At 34.5% G+C, this 27,850-nt stretch overlaps 1 protein-coding gene and 1 non-coding gene across 3 annotated transcripts; one reads left to right on the top strand and one right to left on the bottom strand.

Moving 5' to 3' along the window:
• The first annotated feature begins 340 nt into the window (after positions 1-340).
• Positions 341-27,850, top strand: plin1 (perilipin 1). 2 transcript variants are annotated; one of them, XM_051134367.1, is made up of 9 exons: positions 341-425; positions 736-803; positions 1,110-1,305; positions 3,713-3,795; positions 3,906-4,170; positions 10,462-10,652; positions 13,571-13,702; positions 14,118-14,309; positions 26,070-27,850. In XM_051134367.1, the coding sequence occupies exons 2-9, from the start codon at positions 759-761 to the stop codon at positions 26,394-26,396; spliced, it is 1,431 nt and encodes a 476-aa protein (XP_050990324.1). In that variant the 5' UTR covers positions 341-425; positions 736-758; the 3' UTR covers positions 26,397-27,850. The 2 variants fall into 2 exon arrangements, with proteins under 2 accessions (XP_050990324.1, XP_050990323.1); XM_051134366.1 differs by lacking the exon at positions 341-425 and having other exon boundaries at positions 583-803.
• LOC127181268 (U6 spliceosomal RNA) lies at positions 13,066-13,164 on the bottom strand. Its single transcript, XR_007829756.1, has one exon. It is a non-coding gene; the product is annotated as a U6 spliceosomal RNA (small nuclear RNA).

Genomic DNA, 27,850 nt, shown 5'->3' with positions numbered 1-27,850 from the left:
AAACAATGCCAAAAAACACAACAAAATTACTATAACTAGTAAAAACAGTAAATAAAATATCATTCAAAATCTTAAAAACTATAATAGCTAATATATAATGCTAAATAACACTGAATACACAAGACGTCAGTCATGCATGCATTGTTCTGTCCTCACAAATGTCTTTTCTTTTTGTCAACACCTCTTAACTGCTAGTGGAAAGCCCCACAGATTCTCATATTAAGTCTGAATATTAAAATAGAGCTGGACAAATTCTGACATCTAGTGGCGATAATCATGGCGAAAGAAACGGGTGATTGTACAACACTGGCATCTAGTGGTTGTAGACGTTATTGCATCACAAAACTAACTGCAGCGGACAACGTGCAACAGTGGGCAACACCGCTGAGGAATAGTTAGTTGGTATTAAAGGTGTCTTTCTCCAGGTAAGAAATTTTTATAATAACTTGAACGTATATTTAGTAGAGCAAACACAGTCTTTGGAATTAACTAACCAATAAAAACACAAGCACGTAATTCAGGGAGAGATTTTGAAATCATTACAGGGTTGCCAGTGGGTGTAGTTCATTTTAGACTCTGATTTGTTGGTGAAAGTCTATACTGACCTCTACTGAGATTACTAGATTTACTCATTGCTTAAGAATGCCCCAGTACTCATAATCTTATAATTCTGTCACAAGATATTTGTCTACATTGAAGATTAGACCTGCTGAAGTTTCTCTCCACATATTTCAGTAGCTCACTGAAGGCTATTGGAGATGGCGTCTGAGAAAAAAGACCCTGGTGAAGTTTTGAAGGATCAGGTAATGTTTCAAATTCTGCCAGCTTCTGTCCTCTTGCTGATAGCTCAGTTTTTCATTTTTAAGGTTATCATCCTACACTGTTTTTTTTTTTGTTTTTTTTTTTAATATGAATACATTTGTTCTTTTTGAGGGTCAGTGCTGTTTATCTGTATGTCTATGTCCACACTAGTTGTGGGTTATTTAAAGCTATAACTAATACCGGTTCATTTAAGTATGGCAGGGTTTGGGTTATAAATTGAGGTAGAAAACTAAAAAAAAAAAAAAGGCATTTTAGTTTTAAGAATTGTGATGAGTTTTTCCTTACAGAATGTATTACTTCGAATCCGCAATCTTCGGTCTGTCAGTTCTGCTCTGGAATCCATTGAGAAGACATACGTACATACGAAGCAGTCTCATCCCATTATAAGCTCTGTGTGTGGGATGTATGAGAAAGGTGTGAGTAGGGCTGGCAGCTTGGCTGTATGGAGCATGCAACCTGCCCTGCATGTACTAGAGAACCAGCGTAAGTGAAATCTTCTGTATTATTAATCAAACTCATTATCAAATTGATTACAACTTTGAAACTTCATTGTTAAAGCTATCAAGTCCTGAAATGTAACTTAAGTTTGTAGTGTAGAATATGACAAAATGAGTAGCGTAATATCTTATTTCTGCATTGCAATAAAGTCTGTTTTAGTGAGACCCTGCAAAAGGACTAATCTGATGAGACGTTAATGAGCTGTTTTGGTCTTCAAACGTGGATATTGATGCTCAAGTGAGGGAGAGTCTGTCTAGACACAGTATGACTCATGAATTACTTCTGACATGTCTGCCAGTGGATGCTGTGCTTGCAGGTCAATGTGAAAACGTGAACTATTTATTGCACTGGATTTCATTTAACAGTGATCTTAATAGATATCTGTAAAAGATCATTTATTTAACTTGGAAAAATACCAATAAATAGGCCAGGTGCTGTTTAGTTGCATCATCCTTTGCAAGTGCGTTTCTTGTCCTGTTTTGTACAAATATATTTGTAACATAAATTCAAATGCAAGTTGAGAAATGCAGTGTAAGCCAAGGTTATAGTCTGGCATTGCAAAACTGAACTCTGGTCTCAACGTGTTTGTGATTAGATGAATAATTGGGCAATAATGTTAAATATTTAAATCCTTTAAGGGTCCACTTGAGCAAGACTAATCTGACTAAGACTACACAAGACTAATCTGCTGAGAGACATAATTACTTATTACTAGCGCTCTGATTCGCCTCTGTATTTCCTTTTTGTAATGAGCTAATAGCTGAATATTTTGTAGTCCGGCGCTGCATAATATAATTCATTCCTTTTTTTTCTTAGATTTCTTAGAACTTTTTTTTTCAAGTACACACTATAAATACAGTTTAAGTAAAAAGTTTACATACACCTTGCAGAATCTGCAAAATGTTATTTTACCAAAATAAGAGGGATCATACAAAACGCATGTTGTTTTTTTATTTAGTATTGACCTAAGATATTTCACATAAAAGACATTTACACAGTCCACTGGAGAAAATAACAGTTTAATATATAAAAATGACCCTCAAAAGTTTACATATGCTTGATTCTTAATACTGTGTTGTTACCTGAATGATCCACAGCTGTGTTTTTTTTTTTTTTTTTGGTTTAGTTATAGTTGTTCATGAGTCTCTTGTTTGTCCTGGAACAGTTACCCTGCCTGCCATTCTTCAGAAAAATCCCACAAAAAAATCCCCAGGTCCCACAAATTCTTTGGTTTTTCAGCATTTTTGTGTATTTGAACCCTTTCCAACAATGACTGTATGATTTTGAGATCCATCTTTTCACACTGAGGACAACTGAGGGACTCATATGCAACTGAAGGTTCAAACACTCACAGATGCTTCAGAAGGAAAAACGATGCATTGAGAGCTGGGGTGAAAACTTTTGAACAGATTGAAGATGTGTACATTTTTCTTATTTTGCTTAAATATCATAATTTTTTCATTTAGTACAGCCTTTAGAAGCTACATATGATTTTTACATGTTTCCCAGAAGACAAAATAAGTTTAACTTACCCTGATCTTCAAATTCAAAAGTTTGTACCCCCATTTGTACCTTCTGTAATAGTTGCATATGAGTCCCTCAGTTGTTCTCAGTGTGAAAAGATGGATCTCAAAATCATACAGTCATTGTTGGAAAGGGTTCAAATACACAAAAATGCTGAAAAACAAAAGAATTTGTGGGACCTGAAGGATTTTTCTAGAAGAACAACAGGCAGTTTAACTGTTCAGGACAAACAAGGGACTCATGAACAAGTATCACCAAGCAAAAGAAAAACAAACAAACAAAATAACATGCATTTTGTATGATCCCTTTTATTTTGGTAAAATAATTAACAGGGTGTATGTAAACTTGTGACATCAACTGTATATAAATATGTACAGTACACACACATATATTATGTGAACACAAACTTTTATTTTAGATGTGATTAATTGCGGTTAATTGATTTTTTTTTTTTTTTTACTATGTTTCTGATCAAATAAAGTATCTTTGGTAAGTGTAAGAGACTTCTTTCAAAGATGTTTTAAAAATTAACTACTCCAAACTGTTGAACGGTATTGTACATGACGTATGCAATATTTCATCCACACAGTGGATCTGTGTCTTTAATGGACATTAACAAGACATTTACAAGGCAATAAAATCATTCCAGATCAGCTCAGCAGTGATTTCAGAATTTAAAGGTCAGCCTCACGAATTCTGGAGGACTTAGTAAGGCTTAGCATTAGGTGGGGAAACATTTTAAAAGGAACTGTTCATGCTTTTGCCAGATGAATCACCATATGCTTGCATTAACATATGTGTTAACACATTTAATCAAGTTATAAAACATTAACGCTCTGCATTTTTATGAAAATGTTATTATTCATAGTTGTAGCAGCCAACGCAGTGGCCTGCAGAGGACTGGACCATCTGGAGGAGAAGGTACCAGCCTTGCAGTGTCCACCTGCAGAGGTAATGTGCTTCAAAAAAAGTTGTTAATTGGATTTGTTTTCATTTTGGCCAGACATTTAGCTAAGATGCAAGAAGTATAGTGCAAACATTTCCTTTTTCCTCCACAACAGCTGGCAGAAAGTATCAAGGAGCTGATGTCATCAACTTTGGAAACCGCCATGGATAGTGTTGCCTATCCAATCAAACAGACCTCTAATGTTGTATTGGACAAGGTGTCTACTCAGTACCAGCAGAGTAAAAATGCCTTAAGTGACGGCATGCATTATGTCCTTAACAGCAAGCTTGCCTGCCTGGCCGAGCAGAGAGCTGCCAGGGCCCTAAGTCTGATGGAGGACCTAGTTGACTTTGTCCTTCCTGTATCTTCAACTGAGACAGGTATTTTGATCATCTTATATGCTTAATGGGATAGTTTACCCAAAAATGAAAATTCTGTCATTAATTCGATATTTTTGATAAAACCCGAGAGCTTTCTGACTCTGTATAGACAACAATGCAGTTGACATGTTCAGGGCCCAGAAAGGTAGTAAGGACATTGTTAAAATAGTCCATGAGGCATCTGTGGTTCAAACTTAATTTTATGAAGCTACAAGAAAATTTGGTGCACAAAGAAAACAAAAATAACAACTTTATTCTACTTTTCCATGTTAGTTTTTGACACGTATAAACGAAGGTCTTTGGAACAAAATGAGGGTGAGTAATTAAAGGGGAAGTCCACTTCCAGAACAACAATTTGGAGATAATGTACTCTCCCCCTTGTCATCCAAGATGTTCATGTCTTTCTTTCTTTAGTTATAAAGAAATTATGTTTTTTGTGGAAAACATTTCAGGATTTTTCTCCATATAATGGACTGATATGGTGCCCTGAGTTTGAACTTTTAAATGCGGCTTCAAACGATCCCAAATGCGGTTTTAAATGATCCCAGCCGAGAAAGAAGGGTCTTATCTAGTGAAACGATTGGTTATTTTCATTAAAAATAATACAATTTATATACATTTTAATCTCAAACACTCGTCTTGTCTTGCTCTTCCTGACCTCTGTTTTTTTCTGGGTTCATGACAGTTAGGGTATGTCGAAAAACACAACTTCAAAATCGTCCTATATCGCTGTTTTACCTTTTAAAGAATTTACATTGTATTTTTTTAAATGAAAATAACCGATCGTTTTGCTAGATAGGACCCTTCTTACTTAACTGGGATCCCATATTTGGGATAGTTTGAAGACGCATTTAAACTGCATTTCGGAAATTCAAACTTGGGGCACCATATCAGTCCATTATATGGAGAAAAATGCAGATATGTTTTTCTCAAAAAACATAATTTCTTTATGACTGAAGAAAGAAAGGCATGAACATCTTGGATGACAAGGGGGTGAGTACATTATCTCTAAATTGTTGTTCTGGAAGTGGACTTCTCCTTTAATGACAGAATTTTCATTTTTTTGGTAAATATATATTTTAATGTTACTCCATTTGTATTCCATGGGAGAAAGTCGTATTATAAAAAATTCTAATAATTTAGGTTGGCTCCAGCCAAATTCATGTGCTTTTAAAGCTGGACACTAGATGTTGCTGAAACCTCATTGGTAAAGTGATGAAGTCCTGAAATGTGATGGGTCCATAATAATTTTGTCAAATTTTACAAAAACTACATTGCATTCACTTTTTTTTTTCTCTCTGTTGTTGATCCATGACTAGTTTATGGGTGCTATTCTACACTCATTACAAAAATCATAGTTATTTATCTGCAGAATTATGACATACTATTCATATTTATATGATGAAACATAAATAAAGTCCTTTTAATGTCATACTTTTTACTTTTTATATCGTAAATACTTTAGTATGTAATCTATTTATAAGTATGACTTTGTTTATGTCAGTTATGATTTACCATCTTTTTTTCTGATGTGGCAAAGGTCAGAGACCGGGGTGTCCAAACCTGCTCTTGGAGGGCCAACATCTGACTCTAACTTGTCCCAATACATCTGCCTGGAAGTTTGTAAAGTTGCCTGAAGACATTTATTAGCTGTTACTGGTGTGTTTAATTGGGGTTGGATCTCAACTTTGCGGGACAGTGGCCTTTTAGAAGCAGGATTTGACACCTGCTGGATTTTTAAAAACAGTTGTGTTGTGAACTGTATTACTCTGGTTCAAATCTTATAGCAGCTATGGATAAAGCTAATAGAGAGCCCTGGATTGAATAAGTGTTGATCTATTTTAGTGACTCATTGCCTGGAACAGCTGTAGTAGCCTTGTACCCTCCTTTCTGTCTGTTTATTATAATATTTCATCTTTAAGTGTCCTCTGTGCATCTGCTGTTCTACAGAGATGTGTCCGGAGGCACGTATTCACATTCATGGCTACAAATTGCATCATCTATTAACAGGATGTTTTAAAGAGGGTGTTTCAACACATCATGGAACTGAACTATTAAGGCTTTGAACTTTGGCTTTGGCTTTGGCTTGAATTGATCCCTAGTGCTTCGCTCTCACTGTTTAATGTCTAAAAAAGGCAGGGTCATTAAATAATACTAAAACTTTTAAAACATTAAACAAAATGGATACAGTTGCTGGATGGATGGACTGACTAAAATAGAAGCCCATTTCCGACACATAAGACAAAATCATGCTTTGGTATATCATAATTATGACATAAAAAGTAAAAAAACGTGTCCAGGCAACTGACTAAAATAATTCTATATATATACACTGTAAAAAAAAAAAAATATTGAGTCAACTTAACATTTTAAGTTCAGTCAACTCAAATAAGTTTAGTCAATCTGAAATGTTAAGTTGTACTAAGTGAAAACTTATTTGAGTTGACTAAACAAAATCAACTAAGTTGTCACTTAGTACAACTTAACATTTCAAGTTGACCAATCTTTTTTGAGTTGACTGAATTTAAAATTTTAAGGCAGCAGGGTAGATTATTTTAAATTGACTCAACAAATTGTTTTTTTACAGTGTGTAAAAAAGAATTAAATGGTAATTTGTTTTATACAAATAAGCACTAAGTAATAGTAGTTAGGGTTAGGGTTTGGTTTACTATATTACTATAGTTATAATTACTATAAGTAAGTACATGTAACGTGTCATCTTAACTACATTCTTCTTAAAGGAACAGATAATCCAAAAATGATAATTTGCTAAAAATTTACTTGAGTCATCCAAGATGTAGATGAGTTTGTTTCTTCATCTTAGCGGTTTTGGCGAATTCTTGCAGATTTGGAGATTTCTTGCTCACCAATAGGTCCTCTGCAGTGAATGGGTGCCATCAGAATGAGAGTCTGAACAGCTGATAAAAACATCAAAATAATCCACAAGTAAGTTATACACAAATCCAAGCCATCAATTAACATATTGTAAAGTGAAAAATTACATGTTTGTAAGAAAAAACAATCCATTATTAAGGTGTTTTAACTTTAGAACATTGTTTCTGGCCAGAATGTGAATAGCTTAATCCATAATAATACATCCTGTTGTTCTTTCACATCAAAATCCACCAACAATGGTTCAAAGTTAAAATGTCTTAAGGATTGTTTTATCACGAACAGACAGCTTTTGCATATTTATATTGCAGTTGCGAGTTATAAAGTCAGAAATGCGTGATATAAAGGTATTCATATTGCTTATGGATTATTGTGATGTTTTTATCAGCTGTTTGGACTCTCATTCTGACGGCACCCATTCACTGCTAAATTTCTCCAGATCTATTCTGATAAAGAAACAAATTCATCCATCAATTTTCATTTTTGGTTAAACTGTTCCTTTAAAATAAAGTGTTATCCAACAGTCACCTGTCTATGTTAGGACACAGTGTGCATTAAGAGTTACAGTACATGTGCTCCTGACCTGTTTAGCTTCTGCATTCAGTGCATCATGGTTCGATAATGTACTTAAGTGACTTACAGACCTGTTTGCTCAGAGGCAATGTTTTCTCTTAGAAAGAGAAAAGTAAAGTTTCCTGTGTACAGCTCTTTTTGGTTTAACCTTTGTTTATCCATGAGTGTGAAAGTGTGTCGAACGGGATAATTCCTTCCTCACGTGGCCCTAAAGAAGCAGCACGCTGCTGGTTATTTCTATCCCAATACAGTTAGAGCATTTTTTCATGCTTCTGTCTTTCTCTGGCCATGTTTACTGGTACATTCAGCAGAGAGAATCTGTTTAGCTTGTGTTTTGTCTGCCTTTGTAAATTGAATTGGATTGCATTTAATGTTGGATATTGAGCGAGGGGGCCTGAATGCCTCTGTAGCCCTGAGCTTAGTAGTCATGTGTGGCGTTATTACATTGGGTGCTGTTTGTTTTGTTTATACACCGAGAGGAAGTGCTTCCTGAGGAACTTCTCTTTTTAACCCTTATGCATTTTAGATCATTTATATATCTGCCCTGAAGATACAGTGCTAAGAACTCTCTTTCTTCACTTCCGCCATCTTTTTGTTTTTGTCATTTCCTAGCCTGAAGGAATATATTTCCTCCCTCTATGTGGGAAACCAGTGCTATAGTTGTCACAGTAGTGGGCCATGTCACATATAGGGTATGTTGTCACAGTAAAGCCTGTAATAGAAAAACTGCCTTTCAAAAGTTTGGGGTCAGTAAGACTTTACATTTTTTTTTTAAAGACGTCTTTTCTGCTCATCAAGGCTGTGTTTATTTGATTAAAAATATAGGAAAAAATGTAATATTGTGAAATATTATTGCAATTTAAAATAGTGGTTTTCTATTTTAATATATTTTAAATTAGAATATATTTCTGTGGTGCAAAGCATCATTACTCCAGTCTTCAATGTCACATGATTCTTCAGAAGTCATTCTAATATGCTGATTAGCTGAGTTGTGCTTCTTAATATACTTTTTCAAGATTCTTTGAATCGAATCTTGAAAATAAAAGCATTAGTTGAAAATAGAAATCTTTTGTTACAGTATACACTATTGTTTAAAGTTTGGGGTCAGTACATTTTTTCTTTCTTTGTTTGAAAGAAATTAATACTTTTATTCAGCAAGGATGTGTTAAATTGATAAAAAGTGATAGTGAAGATTTATATTGTTGTCGTTTGAATAAATGCTGTTCTTTTTAACTTTTTATTCATCAAAGAATCTTGAAAAAGTATTAAAGTTTCCAAAAAAATATTAAGCAGCACAACTGTTTCCAAAGATGATGATAAATCAGCATATTAGAATGATTTCTGAAAGATCATGTGACACTGAAGACCGGAGTAATGATGTTGAAAATTCATCTTGACATTGCAGAAATAAATTACATTTAAAAGTATATTAAAATAGAAAACTGTTACCTTAAATTGCAATAATATTTCTTATACTTACTTAATTTTTTTGTGTTTTTGGTCAATAAATGGAACTTTGATGTATGGAAGCCTGTTTCCGCTACTTTATTAAAAAATTAAAAACGGTAATTGCGACTTTTTATCTCACAATTCTGAATTTTTTTTCTCACAATTGCGTGTTTACATCTTGTAATTCTGACTTTTTTTCAGAATTGTGAGACATAAACTTGCAATTGCGAGTTATAAAGTCAGAATTGTGTGATATAAACTCACAATTGCAGGAGAAAAAGTCAGAATTGCACGTTTATATTTCGCAATTCTGATTTCATAGCATGCGAGTTAAGTCAGAATTGTGAGATATAAACTTGCAATTCCGAGAACATACACTCGTAAAAATAAAGGTTCCAAAAGGTTGTTTTTGCAGTGATGCCATAGAAGAACCATTTTTGGTTCCCCAAAGAACCTTTCAGTGAACAGTTGCTAACAGAACCTTTTTGAAGAACTTTTTAAAAATCTAAAGAAGCTTTTCAGACTATAAACAACCTTTTCTGCATTTGAAAGGTTCCATGGATGTTTATGGTTCTGCATAGAACCACTGATGCCAATAAAGAGCCTTTATTTTTAAGATTGTGTCAGTGTTTATGCCCCTCAAAATTAGGAATTGTCAGAATTGCATCAGCTGTGAGAAAAAAGTCAGAATTGTGAGATACAAACTCACATATGTGAGAAAAAAGTTTATATCTCACAATTCTGAGAAAAAAAGTCTTGCAATTTTCTTGCAATTCTGAGTTGAAATCACGCAATTCTGACTTTATAACTCGCAATTGCGAGTTTATATCTCACAGTTCTAGGACAAAAAGTCAGAATTGCAAGTTTGTATCATGAAAAAAAGTTTATTTCTCACAATCCTGAGAAAAAAGTCAGAATAGTGAGAGAAAAAGTCGCAAAACAAACTTTTTAACATTTTTTTTTTTCATTCATTGGTGGATTTGGGCTTCCAAATTGATGAGCATAGGAGACGTCTTCTAAAAACATAAAAAAAATCTTACGGATTCCAAACTTCTAAATGGCAGTGTATTTAAAAAAGCATACAAAAATCATAGGAAATAACATATTTATCAATTGTATAAAGTAAATATATTATTACATTATTAATAGCCTTTTCAGCAACTTATCCTGTTTGTCCATTCCATTGTTGTTTTTTAATTCCATTGCGTAAAGTCATTTTAACCACTCTGTGACCCTTTCGCACTCTTCTTTTTGTCACAGAAACTGAGTGAATAAGATGAATGTTTGGACCACTATAAGAGAGCCTCAAAGCAGTCAAAAATCCTCCTTTCCACTCTTTATGTCCTCACATAAGATGTAAGAGCCCTTTTTTTGCAGAGGATGATGGGAGTATGGGAGAGCAGGAGCCTGATGTTGGAGCCTCTGGCCCAAAGCCCAGCTTTGGCAGGCTGGGAGCGCTGGCCGGCACCATCTGCAGACGGGCGTTTGAGAAGACAGCTGCACAGCTCCAGCGCTCCAAACGTCAAGGTCAGGGACTGGTCACAGAGATCCCTGGCACGAGTTCCATGGTAAGTAGCAAACCGTAATCAAGTGTTAGTTTGTCCTTCCAAGTGCAAAATGTGGCTTCAGCGTTGAGCACATGCTCTTTATTGAAGCGTTAGGTTATGTAATTGTGTACAACTCTTCACAGAGCCACCGCAAATTAGTGGCCATCTGTGTTGTACATCTCCTTGATTTTGGAAACCGCAGTTGCGCATACCTCTCGCTCAATTAGTACACTAAATGACTGTGATTCCACACCGTACCATGCCAGCAGACCCAAACAGAGAGCACATGACCCAACACATGCAGTCAATTGCTGTAGTAACATTGTCAAACCGCTACTCATAAACACAGTTGTAAGAACTGATCAAGCCAGTGCAATACAAGGGTAGAATAGGGAGTCTGCAAAAAAGTTAATAGTCCATTAAAAAATTAAAATTCTGTCATTAATTATTCACCCTCGTGTCATTCCAAACCTGTAAGATCTTAGTTCATCTTTGGAACACATAGACAGCAACACAACTGACACTTTTAAGGCCCAGAAAGTTAGTAAGGACATTGTTAAAATAGTCCATGTGACATCGGTGGGCAACTGTAATGTTATGAAGCTACAAAAATACTTTTTGTGCCCAAAGAAAACAAGTATAAATACAGCTGCAAGTAGCGATTATCGGGGTTCAAGCACATATGAAAAAATACATAATTTAGCAAGCTTGTAACCACCTAAAGCAATGATTTAAAAAGCATTATTTTTTTAACAGTTATGACAGTTATGTAGCGCCAGCTGTGGTCCGATCCCCTTAAAACTTTGCATGCTTGTTTGGAATCACCTGTTGCATATGCTCAGCAGATTTTTGTGAAGTTTTGAGTTTTTCTAAGCTTTATAGGATTTTGGGTAAATTTGAGCAGGCCTTTTTTTTTTAAATGACCCGTTATAGCTTCCCAAAGGGTACATTTCACAATTTTTTTGATAATTATTGGCCTAGAGAGTCCAGAGAATTGTACTGCAGTGTTTTTTAGTGTTTTATTCCAGAAAACCTAGGACTAGTTCGCAAAAAGTAGGTTTATACATCATCTCAGTCATTTAACAAATGATTTGATTGACAGCAGTGGTTCTAGAGACAATGTTGTCTGGAATGAGGAGTTCTATCATATGATAGGAATATTGTGTGTATATGCGGAAAAACGTACGACGTACAATCGTTTACGCCCTTAAAAATATGCGAAATCACTCCCCAGTGGCTAATTTCTTTTACATTTCTCTCAGACCTTTGGGACTGTGAATCAAACAGGCCCATCAAGTTGCGTTCTGTTTGGCCTCCGTTAATCTCGTATAACAGGTGCTTAAACTTTGTCGGCCAGTGGAGGCCATGTTTTTTGAGATGCGCAAATGTCCTTGTATACACTTGTGGCACTTCAGACCAAGACTGTGCACATCGATTTTCATGGACAAATGATTGTGCAGTTATAGCCATTTTAACGTTTTTTCCTCTTACAGCACCACCAAGTGGCTAACCTTCACGATTTTTTTCCCTGTGACCTTAGATTGAGCTCTTACATAAGTGTTCTGAGTTTGGCAGAGATATCTCATTCCGTTCAGGAGTTATAGGCATTTTACTAAAAGCGGCCCTGTCCCTTTCAAACATTTTGGTGCCCCTTTGCAATGGTGAGTCGGAAGTTCAACCTTTTTTTTGATAATTACTGATATTCACTCTCCAGAGAATCTTTCTGCACTGGTTTGGTCCTGATCAGGTGAAAAACCTAGGACTAAAAATCCAAAATACCCAAAAATTTCGCCTAGCTCACGATCGAAACTGAGGCATGTGTTTTGTCTGACGTGAGCCAAGGATTTCAATGACATAACACACTTGAGCCTGTGACTGACAGTTTAGGAGTTATGAGCAAATTCTTTTTTTTTTTTCTTTTGAGTGCTGTAGCACTATATTGGCGACTATATGTAAACATCTTTTATGTAAAAAATCTTATTCAGGTCAGTACTAAATAAACAACATGCATTTTGTATGATCCCTATTATTTTGGTAAAATAATTAACATATTGCAGATTCTGAAAGGGGGATGTAAAGTTTTGACCTCAACTATATGTACACACACAAATTCACTCATTAATTAAAAGTGAAGTGAAAGTCGTCACATATTGTTAAGTATGGTGACCCATACTCGAAATTGGTGCTCTGCATTTAACCCATCCAAGTGCACACACAGAGCAGTGAGAAGTGAACACACACACACACTGCGAACACACACCCAGAGCAGTGGGCAGCCATTGCTCCAGCACCCAGGGAGCAATTGGGGGTTTGGTACCTTGCTCAAAAAGAGTGCTATTAGTCCCCACCTTCAATTCCTGTCAGTGCAGGAATCAACCCGGCGACCTTCAGGTCACAGTTCTGACTCTCTAACCATTAGGCCATGACTTCCCCCAAAAGTATGGTGCGCTTCACGGATTTACGTGTTATCCTTTTGCAGGGGCCATGCTAATCTTCTCTGTATCGAATTTTTAAAAAAGGAAAGGATGTGACGTGAGGCCAAGTATGGTGACCCATACTCGGGAATTTGTGCTCTGCATTTAACCCATCTAGGTTACACAGCAGTGAGTAGTGAACAAACACACACACACCGTCAACACACACCTGGAGTAGTTGGGGGTTCGGTGCCTTTCTCAAGGGTCTCATCTCAGTCGTCGTAATTCACTCTCCCCACCTACAATCCCTGCCGGACCTGAAACTCAAACCCGCAACCTTCAGGTTACAAGTCAGACTCTCTAACCATTAGGCCACGGTTGCCCCAGCTTAATTAATGAAGTTATTTGTTTATTTTTACATGCACAAAATGTATTGCCTGTACAAAAACAAAATTAAAAACAGTAAAAATATATATATAAAACATTGATGTCTGTGGTGTAAAAATTGATTTTGTCTTTTTGAAGGTTGAATATACCATGAGGAGTGTGAAAACCGTAGGAAGTGGAGTACTGGGACTGCCCAACTCTGTGGCAGTGTATATGAAACAGCACAGTTTTTTGAAGGAGGTGATAAATAATGAGCATGAGCAGTTCAAGGTTTGTGAGATTTTTCAGCATCACTAAATCTGGCAAATTAAGACTGTAATACCACTTATATAAACTCAAAATTTTGGCCTTTTTAGTTTCATTTCACTTCTTAAAAATTGAACTTGAAAACTTAATGTCTAGTAATTCACACACTAAAACAGAACAGAAATCTGATTTGTGTTAATGTAATTTCTGCGCTTCATAGATCACTACACTGTTGACAACAGACCTTGTTTTCCTGTGAAATTTCACAGAATTTACTGATGGCCAAGAAGATTTAAGCAATATTACGCAACACTTGTTGCTAGAAGTCCTGGAAAGAAACTATTCTGTAGTACCCAAAACTGTTCATTGCTTAATCGTCATTATACACTCATATTAATATGCTTGTGCACATACAGTACACATATATTTTCTCTTGCAGAGTAACGGGCTGCAGAGGGTAGTCAGTGGATTAGGGCAGCAGTTACTGAAGGTCTATGGGTCTGTGGTGACTAATGTAAAGAGAACCCATGAAACCAGCTTCAACCTGGCTAAGGATGGAGTCAGCATTGTCCTGCGGTCCTTTGGCACAGTCAGGAAGAGAACACTGGACAACCTTTCTTATTACAGGCTGGTGAGTGAGTCAGTCATCCTCGGGTTTGATTTGATTTGGCCCCTCACGTGCTTTGAGCTATCTGGAATCTAGTTCACGTGGACTCCTCGCATGTGCATAGACCCCCTTCAACACAAACAAACACACACACCTCAACTCGCTCCTGCTGTGATCACACACCTAGCTCTGCATATCAGGTGGATTTTTTCTATTATAGATTCTGTCTAGACTGAGAGCAACATTGAATTACTTCAATAAATTTTGACCTTTCTTCACAACTGTGTAAGATCTTCTTAACATTGGAGACTTCACTTTAAGGGAGGGTTCACTCAAAAATGGAAATTACCCTGTGATTTACCTCAAGCCATCCTAGATGTATATGACTTTCCTCTTTTAGATGAAGATATTAGGGGTTTTATTAAAACATGTCCTGGCCCTTCCAAACTTTATAATGGGTGAAGGGGTTTTAAAGTGCATCCATCCATCATAAAAAGTGCTCCACATGGCCGCGATGGGTTAATAAAGACCTCCTGAAGCGAATCGGTGTGTTTGTGTAACAAAACACATTGATTCTCGAAAAATGTGTATCTGAAAAAATGAGCTTTTGGTAAGATTTTGTTTGGGTTCAGTACTAAATTTTTCCCATTACATTCCAGCAAAGCTCCGCTGACATACATAGTGGTGGGATTTGTGATTTGCTGTACAGTATAATTTCTCTCTCTCAAACATTACATGTGGGCACACACAAAAATTTAATTTTTAATTTTTTCACACTCTGACATTCATACCAACATACCCACACAATTATAGCTGCATAAATTATCCAGTTGACTCTATAACAGACTATAATATGCATAAGCAGAAAACAGGAAAAAAAGTGAGTATTTGCCAAACTTGAAAAAATGGCACCATCTAGTAAAAAAAAAAAAAAAAAAAGTAAAAATCTTCATTTTGAAGCCTTGCCAACAGAATTAAAGCCTATTAAAAAAAATTGCATCGTTTTATAGTTAAATGGCCCTGGAATAAAAAACTTGCAGTTTTAATAAGTTTCAGTGAGGACATTTTTGTCCTTAAGGTCCTGAGAGGAAGTATTTTTTTGTACCTAATGTAAAATAGATTTATTAAAGGAAATTAGGGTGAAATATTACAATTCCAATAAAAATACACACGTGCCAAAATGTATGCAGTTGGGATGAACACAGGCAAAATGATAAAAAATAAATAAAAAAAACTGAGAAGGACAAAAATGTCCATAAGGTCGCACAAAAAAGTGTTTTTCTCTCTTCTTTGCTTTGCTTCTGCATTTGTCACTTCGATTCACTTCAGTAGGCCTTTATTAACCCACAATGTGGAGCATTTTTTATGATGGATGGATGCATTTTATTGGAAATCTCAGCAGCCATTCACTGCCATTGTAAAGCCTGGAAGAGCCAGAACATTTATAATATAACTCAGATTGTATTCGTCTGAAAGAAGAAAGTCATAAACATCTAGGATGGCTTGAGGATGAGTAAATCATGGGCTAATTCTCATTTTTGGGTGAACTGTCCCTTTAAGAAAAAGGTTAATTTAAGCAGTTCATCTACAGTAGTTAGTCATTTTACTTCAATGAGCAGAAAAGTATAGTTGTTTTAATACAACAGAGTTACATGTCAGTGATTCAAAGTGATTTGTGAGTGAGTCATTGAATCATTCAGTCAACTGATTAGTTTAAAAACACAGATTCTACTCCTATAATTCTGCTGTGGCTTCATTTTGGAAATAGTTTCACTGACAGTAAAATTAGATTAATGAACTGGTATTGAATGTACCCCTGTGAAAGGAAGTACACTTCAGCGAACTTTCTAAAATCAGAATCAGAATCAGAATCTTTTTTTATTGCCAAGTATGCTTGCGCAAACTAGGAATTTGTTTTAGTGTCATTAGCTTCCAGTACACAGAGACAGCAACAACATACAGACAATAAACATAAGATGAGAATAAAATACACATATGTAAATATAAATAGACAAAACTTCGAAAAATAAGATGAGAATAAAATACACATATGTAAATCTAAATAGACAAAAAATAGAAAAATAAAAAATTGAGAAATAAATAAATAAGTGGTATGTACAGTTGTGCTATAGAATAGAATAGAATAGAATAGAATAGAATAGAATAGAATAGAAGAGGTAAAGATCCAAGGATGTGCTAGGATGGGGGTGGTAACTAATAAATAAAAAGTTATTGCACAATGGGGGGAACATTTAACTGTTCATAAGGAGAATTGCCTGGGGGGAAAAAACTGTTCTTGTGCCTGGTTGTCCTGGTGTTTGGGGCAATGTAGTGCCGGCCAGATGGGTTAGGGTTAGGGTTAGTGATTTTCTGAGCTCTCTTCCTCACTCTGGATGAATACAGTTGTTGAAGGGTGGGCAGGGGAGCACCAATAATCCTCTCGGCAGTCCGAACTATTCTCTGTAATCGTCTGATGTCTGATTTTATAGCTGGGCCAAACCAGACAGTTATTGATGTGCAGAGAACAGACTCGATGATGGCTGAGTGGAACTGTTTTAGCAGCTCCTGTTGTAGGTTGAACTTTCTTAGCTGGCGAAGGAAGTACAACCTTTGTTGGGCCTTTTTTACAATAGAGTTGATATAATTTCTTTAATAAAAGTACTTATTAAAGAAATTATATATTTTTTTAAATGCAAGTTGTTCAGTGTTTACATCTTGTTTATAAAACAGTATTTTCTAAAACCAAACTCATTGCTTAAATATATTTTCAGAAAGAAAAAAGGACATTTTTGGTCCAGATGGACACACAATTTATAAATGCTTCGTTTCTTTGAGTGTTTAAGGAATTTTTGCTGTTTGCAAAAATCATTGAGCATATTTTTAGAGTGACTCTGACAAAGATTCATTTCACTTGATTACTGAGAACTTCCTGTGTTCCTCTCAAAAATTTCACCCGTTCTAACAAACTCAATGCAAATATTGTTGTCCTTCCAAGATCAAATGCCTCTGTAGAAGCATGAAAAATCTGCCATTTTTGTGAGCATTTTGGCATTTTACAAAGTTTCCATTCAAAGCCATATCAATTTTTGATGTGATAAAGACTTGATATGATAAAAATCTTTCTTTAAAGACCTGCATGAAAATAATTGCACCCCTTAGAATGTTTGTCTGCCAACCAGATTCAAGCATTCAACAGCCGTAGTGTAATTGTAAATATAATTTGGTTGGTTTACTCAACACATAAAATCTAGTCTTCATCTTTTTAAAGAACAAATAAATATCCACAGCATGGCCCAACCATATTTCTAACAGTCCTTGGTGCAGTTGTATGCCTTCCTAAGAAATGGTAAATGATAACATGGAGATGTGCACAGCAGATAGCTGTAACCTGTTAACCTTCGTCTGGCTCGACACCTCTGGTAGTTAACCTGATGTGGGTGTTGTGATGTAGCGTGGCGGTCCACAGTCTGTGACTGTCTCTCTTTGTGGTGTTGCTAGGCAGAGTGGTTGTCTGACCCCATTGTGTCCTGTAAAAGTCCTCATTACCTCACTTCACTCTGTAGACACTTCAGCAGCCTGTCACAACACACATCAATACTGCCCATTTAAGGCCTCCTTTATAGTCTACAGATCTTATAGATGAAGTTTAATTGAAAATCATTTTAATTCTGCTTGTATTGTGTTGTTTATTCTCAAGCGAGTTAAGTTTCACTTTCTTTGAAAAAACCAGGGCATCCATGGCACGGCGCAAGCACGTGTGCAGACATGTTTTCTAGACATTTGTGAAGCGTTGTGTGAAAAGAAGATGCCCACATGAGGATTTAATCAAAAACAGATGAGGTAGAGGTCGTCTGTATTATAGATCTGAGTATTTTTGCAGACAGATTAGGAGATACAGCTCCTGTCTGGTTTTAACAAATGTTCATTTTAGGTTTTGAACTGGAGTAAAGGAATAGATTGAGTTTTTATATTTTAATTTAAAAACCAGTCAAAAGTTTTTGAACAGTAAGATTTGAATGCTTTTTAAAGAATTCTATTCTGCTCACCAAGCCTGCATTTATTTGATCGAAATACAGCAAAAGCAGTAATATTGCGAAATATTTTCACCATTTAAAATAACTGCTTCCTATTTGAATATATTTTAAAATATAATTTATTCCTGTGATCAAAGCTAAATTTTCAGCATCATTACGTCAGTTTTCAGTGTCACATGATCCTTCAGAAATCATTCTAATATGCTGATTTGCTGTTCAACAAACATTTTTATTATTATTATTATCAATGTTTTTTTTTTAGGGATTCTTTGATGAATAGAAAGTTTCATAGATTAGCATTTAGCTGAAATAAAAAGCTTTTGTAACATTATTCACTCAAAAGCTTGTTGAGAAAGAAATTATAGAAATTAATACTTATATTTAGCAAGGATGCTTTAAATTAATCAAAAGCAATGATAAAGATATTTATAATGTTACAAAATGTTTCTATTTCAGATAAATGCTGTTCTTCTTAACTTTGTATTCATCAAAGAAACCTGAAAAGATTCTACTCAGCTGTTTTCAACATAATAATAGTAATAATAATAAATGTTTTCTAAGCAGAAAAACAGAATATTAGAATGATTTCTGAAGGATCGTGTGACTGGAGCAATGATGCTAAAATTCAGCTTTGAAATCACAGGAATAAATTAAATTTTAAAATATATTCAAATAGAAACAGTTATTTTAAATAGTAAACGTTTTTAAAAAGTTTACTATTAAGTTTACTTTACTATTAAAGTACTGTTTTTGCTGTACTTTGGATCAAATAAATGCAGGCTTGGTGAGCAGAAGAAACTTTGTTTAAAACAAATTAAAATCTTACTGTTCAAACACTTTTGAGTGGTATTGTATATAAATGACACAACACAAAAACACAAAAAAGGTGTTGTGTGGCACAGCAAGGGTAAGGAAGGTTGTGTTTAGAAATTTATTTGGGAATCAGATCTGCAGGTGGCCTTTTCAGGCTCCACTGGAGTGCTTAAGGCACTGGGATATCAGATTTTTCAAATTTTTGAACAGTTAAATGTTCTTTTGATATTTTTTAGCAAGAGATTTCACACAAACGCAGAGCGTTTTATAGTACACACATTCCAGACCCCCGCAGAGCCTGACAAACTCTTTATTGCACTTGTGAAAGTCAATATAAGATTGTCATAGTGTGCTCTCAGTGGTATTTAATATTTTAAATACCACTGAGGGCCCACTGTGACAATCTCATTCTGACTTTCACATTTACTGTACTTATTGACTTTAATATCAGACTCTCTGTGGTATTTGGACGGGTAAATGGATTATAAATCAAGGCTTTTGCTTTTATAACAGGCTAGTCATTTTTTGTTGTCAGTTATCTGTAGTTGCCAACATTTATTGTATTTGTCAGAGTAATTTATTTTTCCTACGCAGAGTCAGTGGCAAACATGTAGTTAATGACAATGCCAGACAACCACACACATCCGAGACGTCAGCTGATATGGAAACAAATAGTTTCAATCATTACTAAGTAGTTCATTCTTGGATGTTCTTTTGGTGGCTTGTCACTAATGTTATTCAAGAAACCAAGGTTTAAGAGTGACGTCCTGGCATTGTCTAACTGTCCTCAACCTAACTATAAATATGGTTTATGTATAATTTTTTATAGCTATATATATATATATATATATTACATTAAAGACCCAGTGCAACTGTTTGATAAATGCAGTTTTCTTTATAGTTTTGTTGGCACAGTTTAACATGGTTTATCATCTTCTTGAAGAAATGTTTGCATATTGAAATTAGAAGTCAGCTTAACAAGCTTATCAAATTAATATAAAATTCAGCTGATTGTTTTTGGCTTCAAATCTTCATTTTCTAGCTGTTGCAAAATAGCTGAAGTGATCCAGCTGGAATCACAGCAAGAATTTGTGCTATTGGCTTACAGAACTGTCATGAATCTAAAGATGAAAGATCTAATAAAGCAATTTCACTACTTAAAGGGATAGTTCACAACAGAGTTCATTAAAGAAGAAGTCCACTTTCAGAACAACAATTTACAAATAATTTACTCACCCCCTTGTCATCCAAGATGTTAATGTCTTTCTGTCTTCAGTCCTAAAGAAATTATGATTTTTAAGGAAAGCATTTCAGGATTTTTCTCCATATAATGGACTTCATTGGTGCCCCGATTTTGAACTTCCAAAATGTAGTTTAAATGCGGCTTCAAAGGGCTCTAAATGATCCCAGCTGAGGAAGAAGGGTCTTATCTAGCGAAACATTTGGTCATTTTATTTTAAAAAATAAAAATTTGTATACTTTTTAAGTACAAAAGCTTATTGCTACGAATTAGTAATGGGTCGTTCTTGAACGAATCTTCAGTGTGACTTGGGAAGAACGAGTCGTCTCAGGGAGTGATTCATTCAGTCACACATGCGCAACATCCCATTAGGTTCTGTACTGGAATTAGTTCACCTGTTTCGAGTCTTCGGGTTTTTCGAGTCGTTCATTCGTCTTATGGGGCTGTCACGTGATGAACGAACGGCTCAAACCCGAAAACTTGTCAGATAAGAGGTGAGGTGAGCTAATCATAGACTAAAGACCCAGGTAAACAATGAATTAATCTTTTTCTGTTTCTTATAGCATTATAGTTTTGTCTTGTTTGTAGTGTGATCAACGTTTGTGTAAACAGTAGATGTGTTAGGGAAGACGTAACATTTTAATTATATTTTGCTAAAATGAACGAAATGACTCGAAAAAGATTCGTTAATTTTGCTTAACGAGACTCAAAGGTCCGAGTCTGACCTAAAATGATCCGAACTTCCCATCACTACTACGAATCACGTGTAAGTTCATCGTCTGTGTACCGAGAGCTTTGTACATCCTTGGAATACAAATTAAGATATTTTTGATAAAATCCAAGAGCTTTCTGACCCTGCATACACTGTAAAAAAAAAAAAAAAAAAAAAAAAAACAGTTGTTTTAACTTTAAATAATTTGTTACCTCGCTGACTTAAATTTTTAGTTTAGTCAACTAAAATATTCCATTTGTCACTTAAATTAACATTAAGTAACTTAAAATTTCAAGTTCAGCGGGGTGACAAATTGTATTAAGCTGAAACAACTTTTTGAAAGAATTTTTTTTTTACAGCGTAAACAGCAACATGACTATCACATTCAAGGCCCGTACAGGTAGAGAAGACTTAGTTAAAATAGTCCATCAGACATCAGTGGTTCAAACTTAATTTTATAAAGCTGTGAGAATACTTTTTGTGGACAAAAGATAATAACTTTATTCAACAATTTCTTCTCTTCCATGTCAATCGTTGATGTGCGTCAGATCTAGTTGATACAGGAAATCCAATAAAATCCAAACCAGAATGAGAACATAGAATTAATTAAATGAATTTGATCTCAAGCTTCTTTGAACTTAATCAGAATTGATTTTATTTTTATCCTTATGAAGGATGCTCTCATGCAGGTCAAACTGGAACTAAGCACATTGTTCAGCCTTAAATCATTTATGTTCTGGGAATAATTGCACAGTTTGAGTTAACACTTGGCCATGTGTCATTCCTATAAATAGACTTTTAAAAACTCTAAAATTACAAGTGATGTTTAATAATGCTCATTCAGATTTAAAGCTTCATAAAGAGCTTTAGCGAAGGTTTAGTTTCTCATGACATGCTGAATACCTATTCCCAGGTGCAGTGGATTCTTTAACCTAGTAGTCATCGAGATGTAATAAAAAAGATATTTTAGATCCCCGTCCTTGATTAATTATATTGCAGTGCGTCCACCAGATGAGATCATAGAGAATCTTATGAATCATTTAAAGTTCTCCATTTTTCTTTTTGCCATATTAGTCTCGAATTCCTTGAAAAACAGCAGGCGAGTCTCACTGGAAGATGTCCACCAGTAGAACACACCCCACTGGTTGCTTCTAGGAAACGTGGTCTGATATTGTAATTAGCCACAGACTGCTAGCATCACAAATGTGGAGTGACAGAATTGGGTACAGAGATGTCGATTGTTACATCACAGTTCCCAGAAAGCAGCTGGAAGATGACGTCTGTGATACAACAAACTGCAAGCAGTTTGACTAAAAACTGAGTGAAATTAAATAAATTCATGTTTTATTAATGATATTCAGTAACCTTTTCCTCAGTTTTTCGCTTTAGGGTTGGTTTAAAAATACATTTTGAGTGTTTTGGGTGCACGTTTGTACCTTTGTTACACATAATGTTTGGTTAGACTGTGCTACTGAGTCCCGTCTCACAGGTGATCTTATCATTCTATGTATATCTGGGTTGTTGTGTCTAAGAGCTTCTTTGTTTTTGCACTTAAGCTTATCTGTAGAAGTGAGAGGTAGAGATAGGGGTCATTCCACTATAATGGTGCCATTTCCAATAAAATAAAAAAAAAATATATATATATATAAAATGTTTAATAAAATTTTTCAAATATCCATGAAATAAAGACACCCTAAAATGACAAGAAATTGTATTGTGCCATCTCAGGCTATGTAATTTATTATTTTATGACTATTTTTCCACCTCATGTTTTGGCATTTTTGTCAACCCTGTTACAGATACAAACGTTACTATATACTATAGATTTAATTAAAATTATGTGATAGTTTTTATGTTTTAGTCCCTATTTTCACTGGGATTGTTTCACATTTTTTTAGATTTTTTTTTATCTGTCATTTAGATGATTAAGAACATCCTAATTTTGGACAGTGGCCACGTCAGTTAAGAAAAATATATATTTTTTTATGAGATAGATATTTAAAAAGGGCTTTGTCTAAAATAAACTATAGTTAAAGTCATGATGGAAAATCTTGGAAGGCTGTATCAATTATCATTTTTACTATTTTAATGAAATTATGAGCAGTAACAGGGTTGACATCATGGTCACAGGACTGACCAGTTTAACAGGGATGACAGGACACACATTCTTTAGCACAATGCACATGTTTGTTTACATAATACAGTAAAGTTTTACCCTTTAAAATTGCATTATATTATTTTGCATTTACTCTGCACGGTTGTATTAGTCAAGTCAAGTCGCCTCTATTTATTTAGTGCTTTATACAAGGGCTGACAGTAACAGGTTTGATGATTTCAGACTAATTTGCTAATTGCTAGCTACTAGTCAAGTTCACAAAAGCACGTTGTACACTTTAAAACAATGTTACTTGTAGATATTGATTATATTAAATGTAATAAATAATTGTTTACATTTACATAAAAAAATGGTAACAGGGTTGACATTGTATGATTGCAGGAAGCCTCATTAATCATCAAAAATATAAGATTATAGAGGAGTGAGAGAAACATGCTTGTGTTTTAAGTGTTACAATCCTGGTTGAGAGAAGTGATGTCACTTGAATGTACCATTATTTTACAAGCGTTTTTTGATGAAGGTAACAGGGCTGACATGAAATCAGGGAAATGCATAATTATGCCAAAAACACTGCTTAACAATGAGACTGTATTTAGAACAATATGCAAATGTGATTTTTCTATCTTTCAGTCGTTTTGCAAAGTAAAAGTTCTGCTGAAAAAGAAAAAAATCATAGTGAGGGACAGGCCAAAAACCTTACCCTTATCAGCATAAATGCTATTTAAATTATAAATATTTAATTGACTTTAATTTGATGTAATATTGATGAAGGAATACATAGTATTTTAGTATAGTATTGTTATGTTTTTAAGTACATATATTTGTTTTTATATTAATTGTATGTTTGATTATTTCTTATGGAGGCAAATGGCACAGGTATCATGGAATGACCCGTAGGTTGATGCTTGTGTCTGCGTGTTTCTTAAGGATGTGTGTGAGTTTAACTGAGTGGAAAATCTGGAGTGAAAGATCTGTGATAGACCACAGTGTTAACAGTGAAGAGCCGAGGCCACACGTTTCTTCATGTTCTTAGAAGTAGATAAGGTACTCTGATCTGCCTGGCTGCAGAAAATTGCACAGAAACTTTCTATGGCATTTCATCTTAAATTTTCGGTGCCAGAACCTTCCCATTTAGGGCCTGTGCCATAAATTTGTGGTTTATTTATTTTTTGTTTTGCTTTTGTGTTTTGTTTTTAACAAGTTTGTTTTTGTTTTGTGTTTTTGTTTCGTGGTTTATTAGTTTAACTTTTGTTTTGATTTTTATGTTTTGTTTTTGTTGTTTTTGTTTTGTGGTTTATTTGTTTTTTGTTTTGTTTTGCTTTTGTGTTTTATTTTTGTTTTTACCATTTTGCTTAGTTTTTTGTTGTTGTTTCATTCTATCTTGTTTTGGTTTTGTGGTTTATTTTATATATTTTTTGTTTTGCTTTTGCTTTTTGTGTGTTTTGTTTTGCTTTTAGGATTTTGTTTTTGTTTTGTTTCATTCTTTTTGTTTTTTATTTTTCATTTTTTGTTGTTTTTTATTTTTTGTGTTTTGTTTTTTACGACTTTGTTTTTGTTTTGTATTTTGTTTTTATTTTGTGGTTTATTTGTTTATTTTTATGTTTTGTTTTTGATTTTGTTTTATTTTTTGTTTTGCTTTTGTATTTTGTTTTGTGGTTTATTTATTGTTTTGCTTTTGTTTTATTTTTTAGGTTTTGTTTTTATTATTTTTTGTTTTGACTTTTATTTTTGTGTTTTGTTTTTATTTTTTGTTTTATTCTGTCTTTTTTGTTTGTTTGTTTCATTCTGTCTTGTTTTGGTTTTGTGGTGTATTTTATTTATTTATTTATTTTTTGTTTTGTTTTTTGTTTGTTTTTGGTTTTTTTTTTTTTTGTTTGTTTTTATTCCAGTGTATCTTTACACAAGTTAGGTGTCTTAATGGGATAGTTCTTCCAAAAAAATGAAAGTTCTGTCATCAGTTACCCTCTTGTTGTTCCAAACCTTTATGACTGACTTTCTCCTGTGGAACATAAAAGATATTTAGAAGAAATTGCTTTGTCCACTCAATAAAAGGCAGTGGGGTCCAAATCATTCAGGAAAACAAAACAAAATATCTGTGTTTACAAAAAAACAATAAGTCATACAGGTTTAAAACAACACGATGGTGAATAAATGATGACAGAATTTTCATTTTTATGTCTTTAATGAAATAGATCTTTACTGTCTTCACTGTAGCTCAGAGCTCAGTAACTTAGACTTTAGAGGCAATAGAGGTCAGGGAATGTGACAAAGAGCTGTAATTGGCTACAGACAGTCCCGTGCCTCCCTAATTAACCCCTGGCTTGGGACTGTTTGGGATGCCATAAAATAGCTAGACAAAAGGAGGAGACTCCAATAGGTCTGGCACCAAAGTTACTCTGCCCTCTAGCAGCTTGATATCTGTCCACATACAGTGAGATGTTGTGTGACTTTTGACTTTCTGATGGTATTTCATTTGGTATTTTAGAGAATCATTACTCACAAAATAATAGGTTCACAGTGTTTGAAATGAGTAAAAGAGACAGACCAACCACATTTAGGCATAGCCATTGAAAACAAAGCAGACATTCTGCAAACCGAAGTGTTTATGTGAGTGGGATTTAACTCCATGTTTAGTATATGTTAATGCCTCATTCTGAAGTCTTGGTCTCTATTGTTGTCTGAACATCAAGCAAACTAGATGTTTTTCATCTTCAGCCGGTTAACTCCATGACATCTGCTTGTTTTTAATGCTTATACATTCATATGAATGAACAGTAGTGCTTGACTGCCAAATTCCATAATTTCTGCTACCTTTGAGAGCCTTCACATGTGGAAAACTAAAGAATGGCTTTGTTTTCTTTCATAACAGATTCCTAGGCAATCATCCAAGCCAGAAGGAGGTTCCCAACTGGTGGAAAAAGATGGATCAAAAGAATGTGTGAGTGGTTTCCTAATAGTGGAGTCCAGTGTAGAAGACCACATGCACAGTCCCAGTGACGACTCTCAAAAGCAGCCTCAAAAGGTTACAGAGCTCAAGGAGATATCAGAGGAGATCCGTCAGCTAAAGAAAAAGGTCATGAAGCAGATTCCCATTCAGCAGAAAGTAGTTCTTGGTGGCAGCAACAAGAAAGCATCAACTTCTCCCAGGAAGAGTCTGCCAGATTGCACACAGATCACCGCTTCTACTTCAGAATGAGAATGCAGCATAGACAGAGTGGGATGCAGTTTTCATTATTTATCCTGCAGGTCTGTCATGTTCATTTAACGCACAAGGCATAGCAGTCATGGAGTATGATTTCTAAAGTGCTGGGAGAGGGGTATGTCAACTATGGAATAATTTTTTCCGCCACTGAATAATTTTTTTTTTTTTTTCTGAGAATTACATGATACAAACTCACAATTGTAAGTTATAAAGTGAGAATTGCGAGATATAAACTCACAATTCTGACTTTTTTTCTCACTATTGCGAGCTTACATCTCGCAATTCTGGCTTGAGAAGACAAAAAAAAAAGCCAGAATAGTGAGATATAAACACGCAATTGCGAGGTAAAGTCAGAATTACAAGTTTATATCTTGCAATTGTGACTTTATATAACGCAATTCTGAATTCAGAATTGCATGATATAAACTTGCAATTGCAAGTTATAGGTTATATAAGTCAGAATTGCTAGATATAAACTCGTTTTTCTGACTTTTGTTTATATCTCGCAATTCTGACTTTTTTTCTCAGAATTGTGATATAAACTCATAATTCTGACTTTTCCTCACAATGTCGTGTTTATATCTCTTGTGATTCTGACTTTTTTTTAGAATTCTGTAATATAAACTTCTAATTCTGACTTTATTTCTAACAAATGCAAGTTTTTATCTCAAAATTCTCACTTTTTTCTCAGATATGTATATGAACTCGTTCTGACTTTTTTTCTTGAAATTGCATCATATAAACTCGTAATTCTGACTTTATTTTTCGCAACTGTGAGTTCATATCTCGCGATTCCGACTTTTTTTCAGAATTACATGATATAAACTCGCAATTGCAAGTTATATATCAGAATTGTGAGATATAAACTCATAATTCTTAGTTTTCTCACAATTACGAGTTTATATCCTACAGTTCGGACTTTTTTTCTCAGAATTGCATTATATAAGGTCAGAATTGCAAGATATAAACTCGTAATTCTGACTTTTTCTTCAAATTGTGAGTTAAAATCTCAATTCTAACCTTTTCCTCAGAATTGCGTCATATAAACTCATAATTCAGATTTTTTTCTCGCAATTGCGAGTTTATAACTCATAATTCTGACTTTTTTCTCAGAATTGCGAGATATAAAATTGTAATTCTGACTTTATTTCTCGCCGTTGCGACTTTCTTTTTAGAATTTTGATATAAACTTGCAATTGCAAGTAATGAAGTCAGAATGCAACATATAAACTCGTAATTCTGACTTTTTCTTGAAATTGCGAGTTAAAATCTCAATTCTGACCTTTTTCTCAAAATTGCGTCATATACTCATTCTGATTTTTTTTCTCGCAATTGCAAGTTTATAACTCACAATTCTGACTTTTTTCTCAGAATTGCAAGATATAAAATTTTAATTCTGACTTTATATCTCGCCGTTGCGACTTTCTTTTTAAAATTTTGATATAAAC

This window comes from Labeo rohita, chromosome 18, assembly GCF_022985175.1.
Source record: "Labeo rohita strain BAU-BD-2019 chromosome 18, IGBB_LRoh.1.0, whole genome shotgun sequence".
Classification (NCBI taxonomy): domain Eukaryota; kingdom Metazoa; phylum Chordata; class Actinopteri; order Cypriniformes; family Cyprinidae; genus Labeo; species Labeo rohita.
Note: the sequence above shows the minus strand (reverse complement) of the source record. Positions and strands in the feature narration are given on the sequence as shown.

Coding starts and splice junctions, on each gene's coding strand:
- plin1 (XM_051134367.1), top strand. CDS start 759: ATGGCGTCTGAGAAAAAAGACCCTGGTGAAGTTTTGAAGGATCAG. Junction 4,171..10,461: donor TGTATCTTCAACTGAGACAG/GTATTTTGATCA, acceptor CTTTTTTTGCAG/AGGATGATGGGAGTATGGGA. Junction 10,653..13,570: donor TCCCTGGCACGAGTTCCATG/GTAAGTAGCAAA, acceptor GTCTTTTTGAAG/GTTGAATATACCATGAGGAG.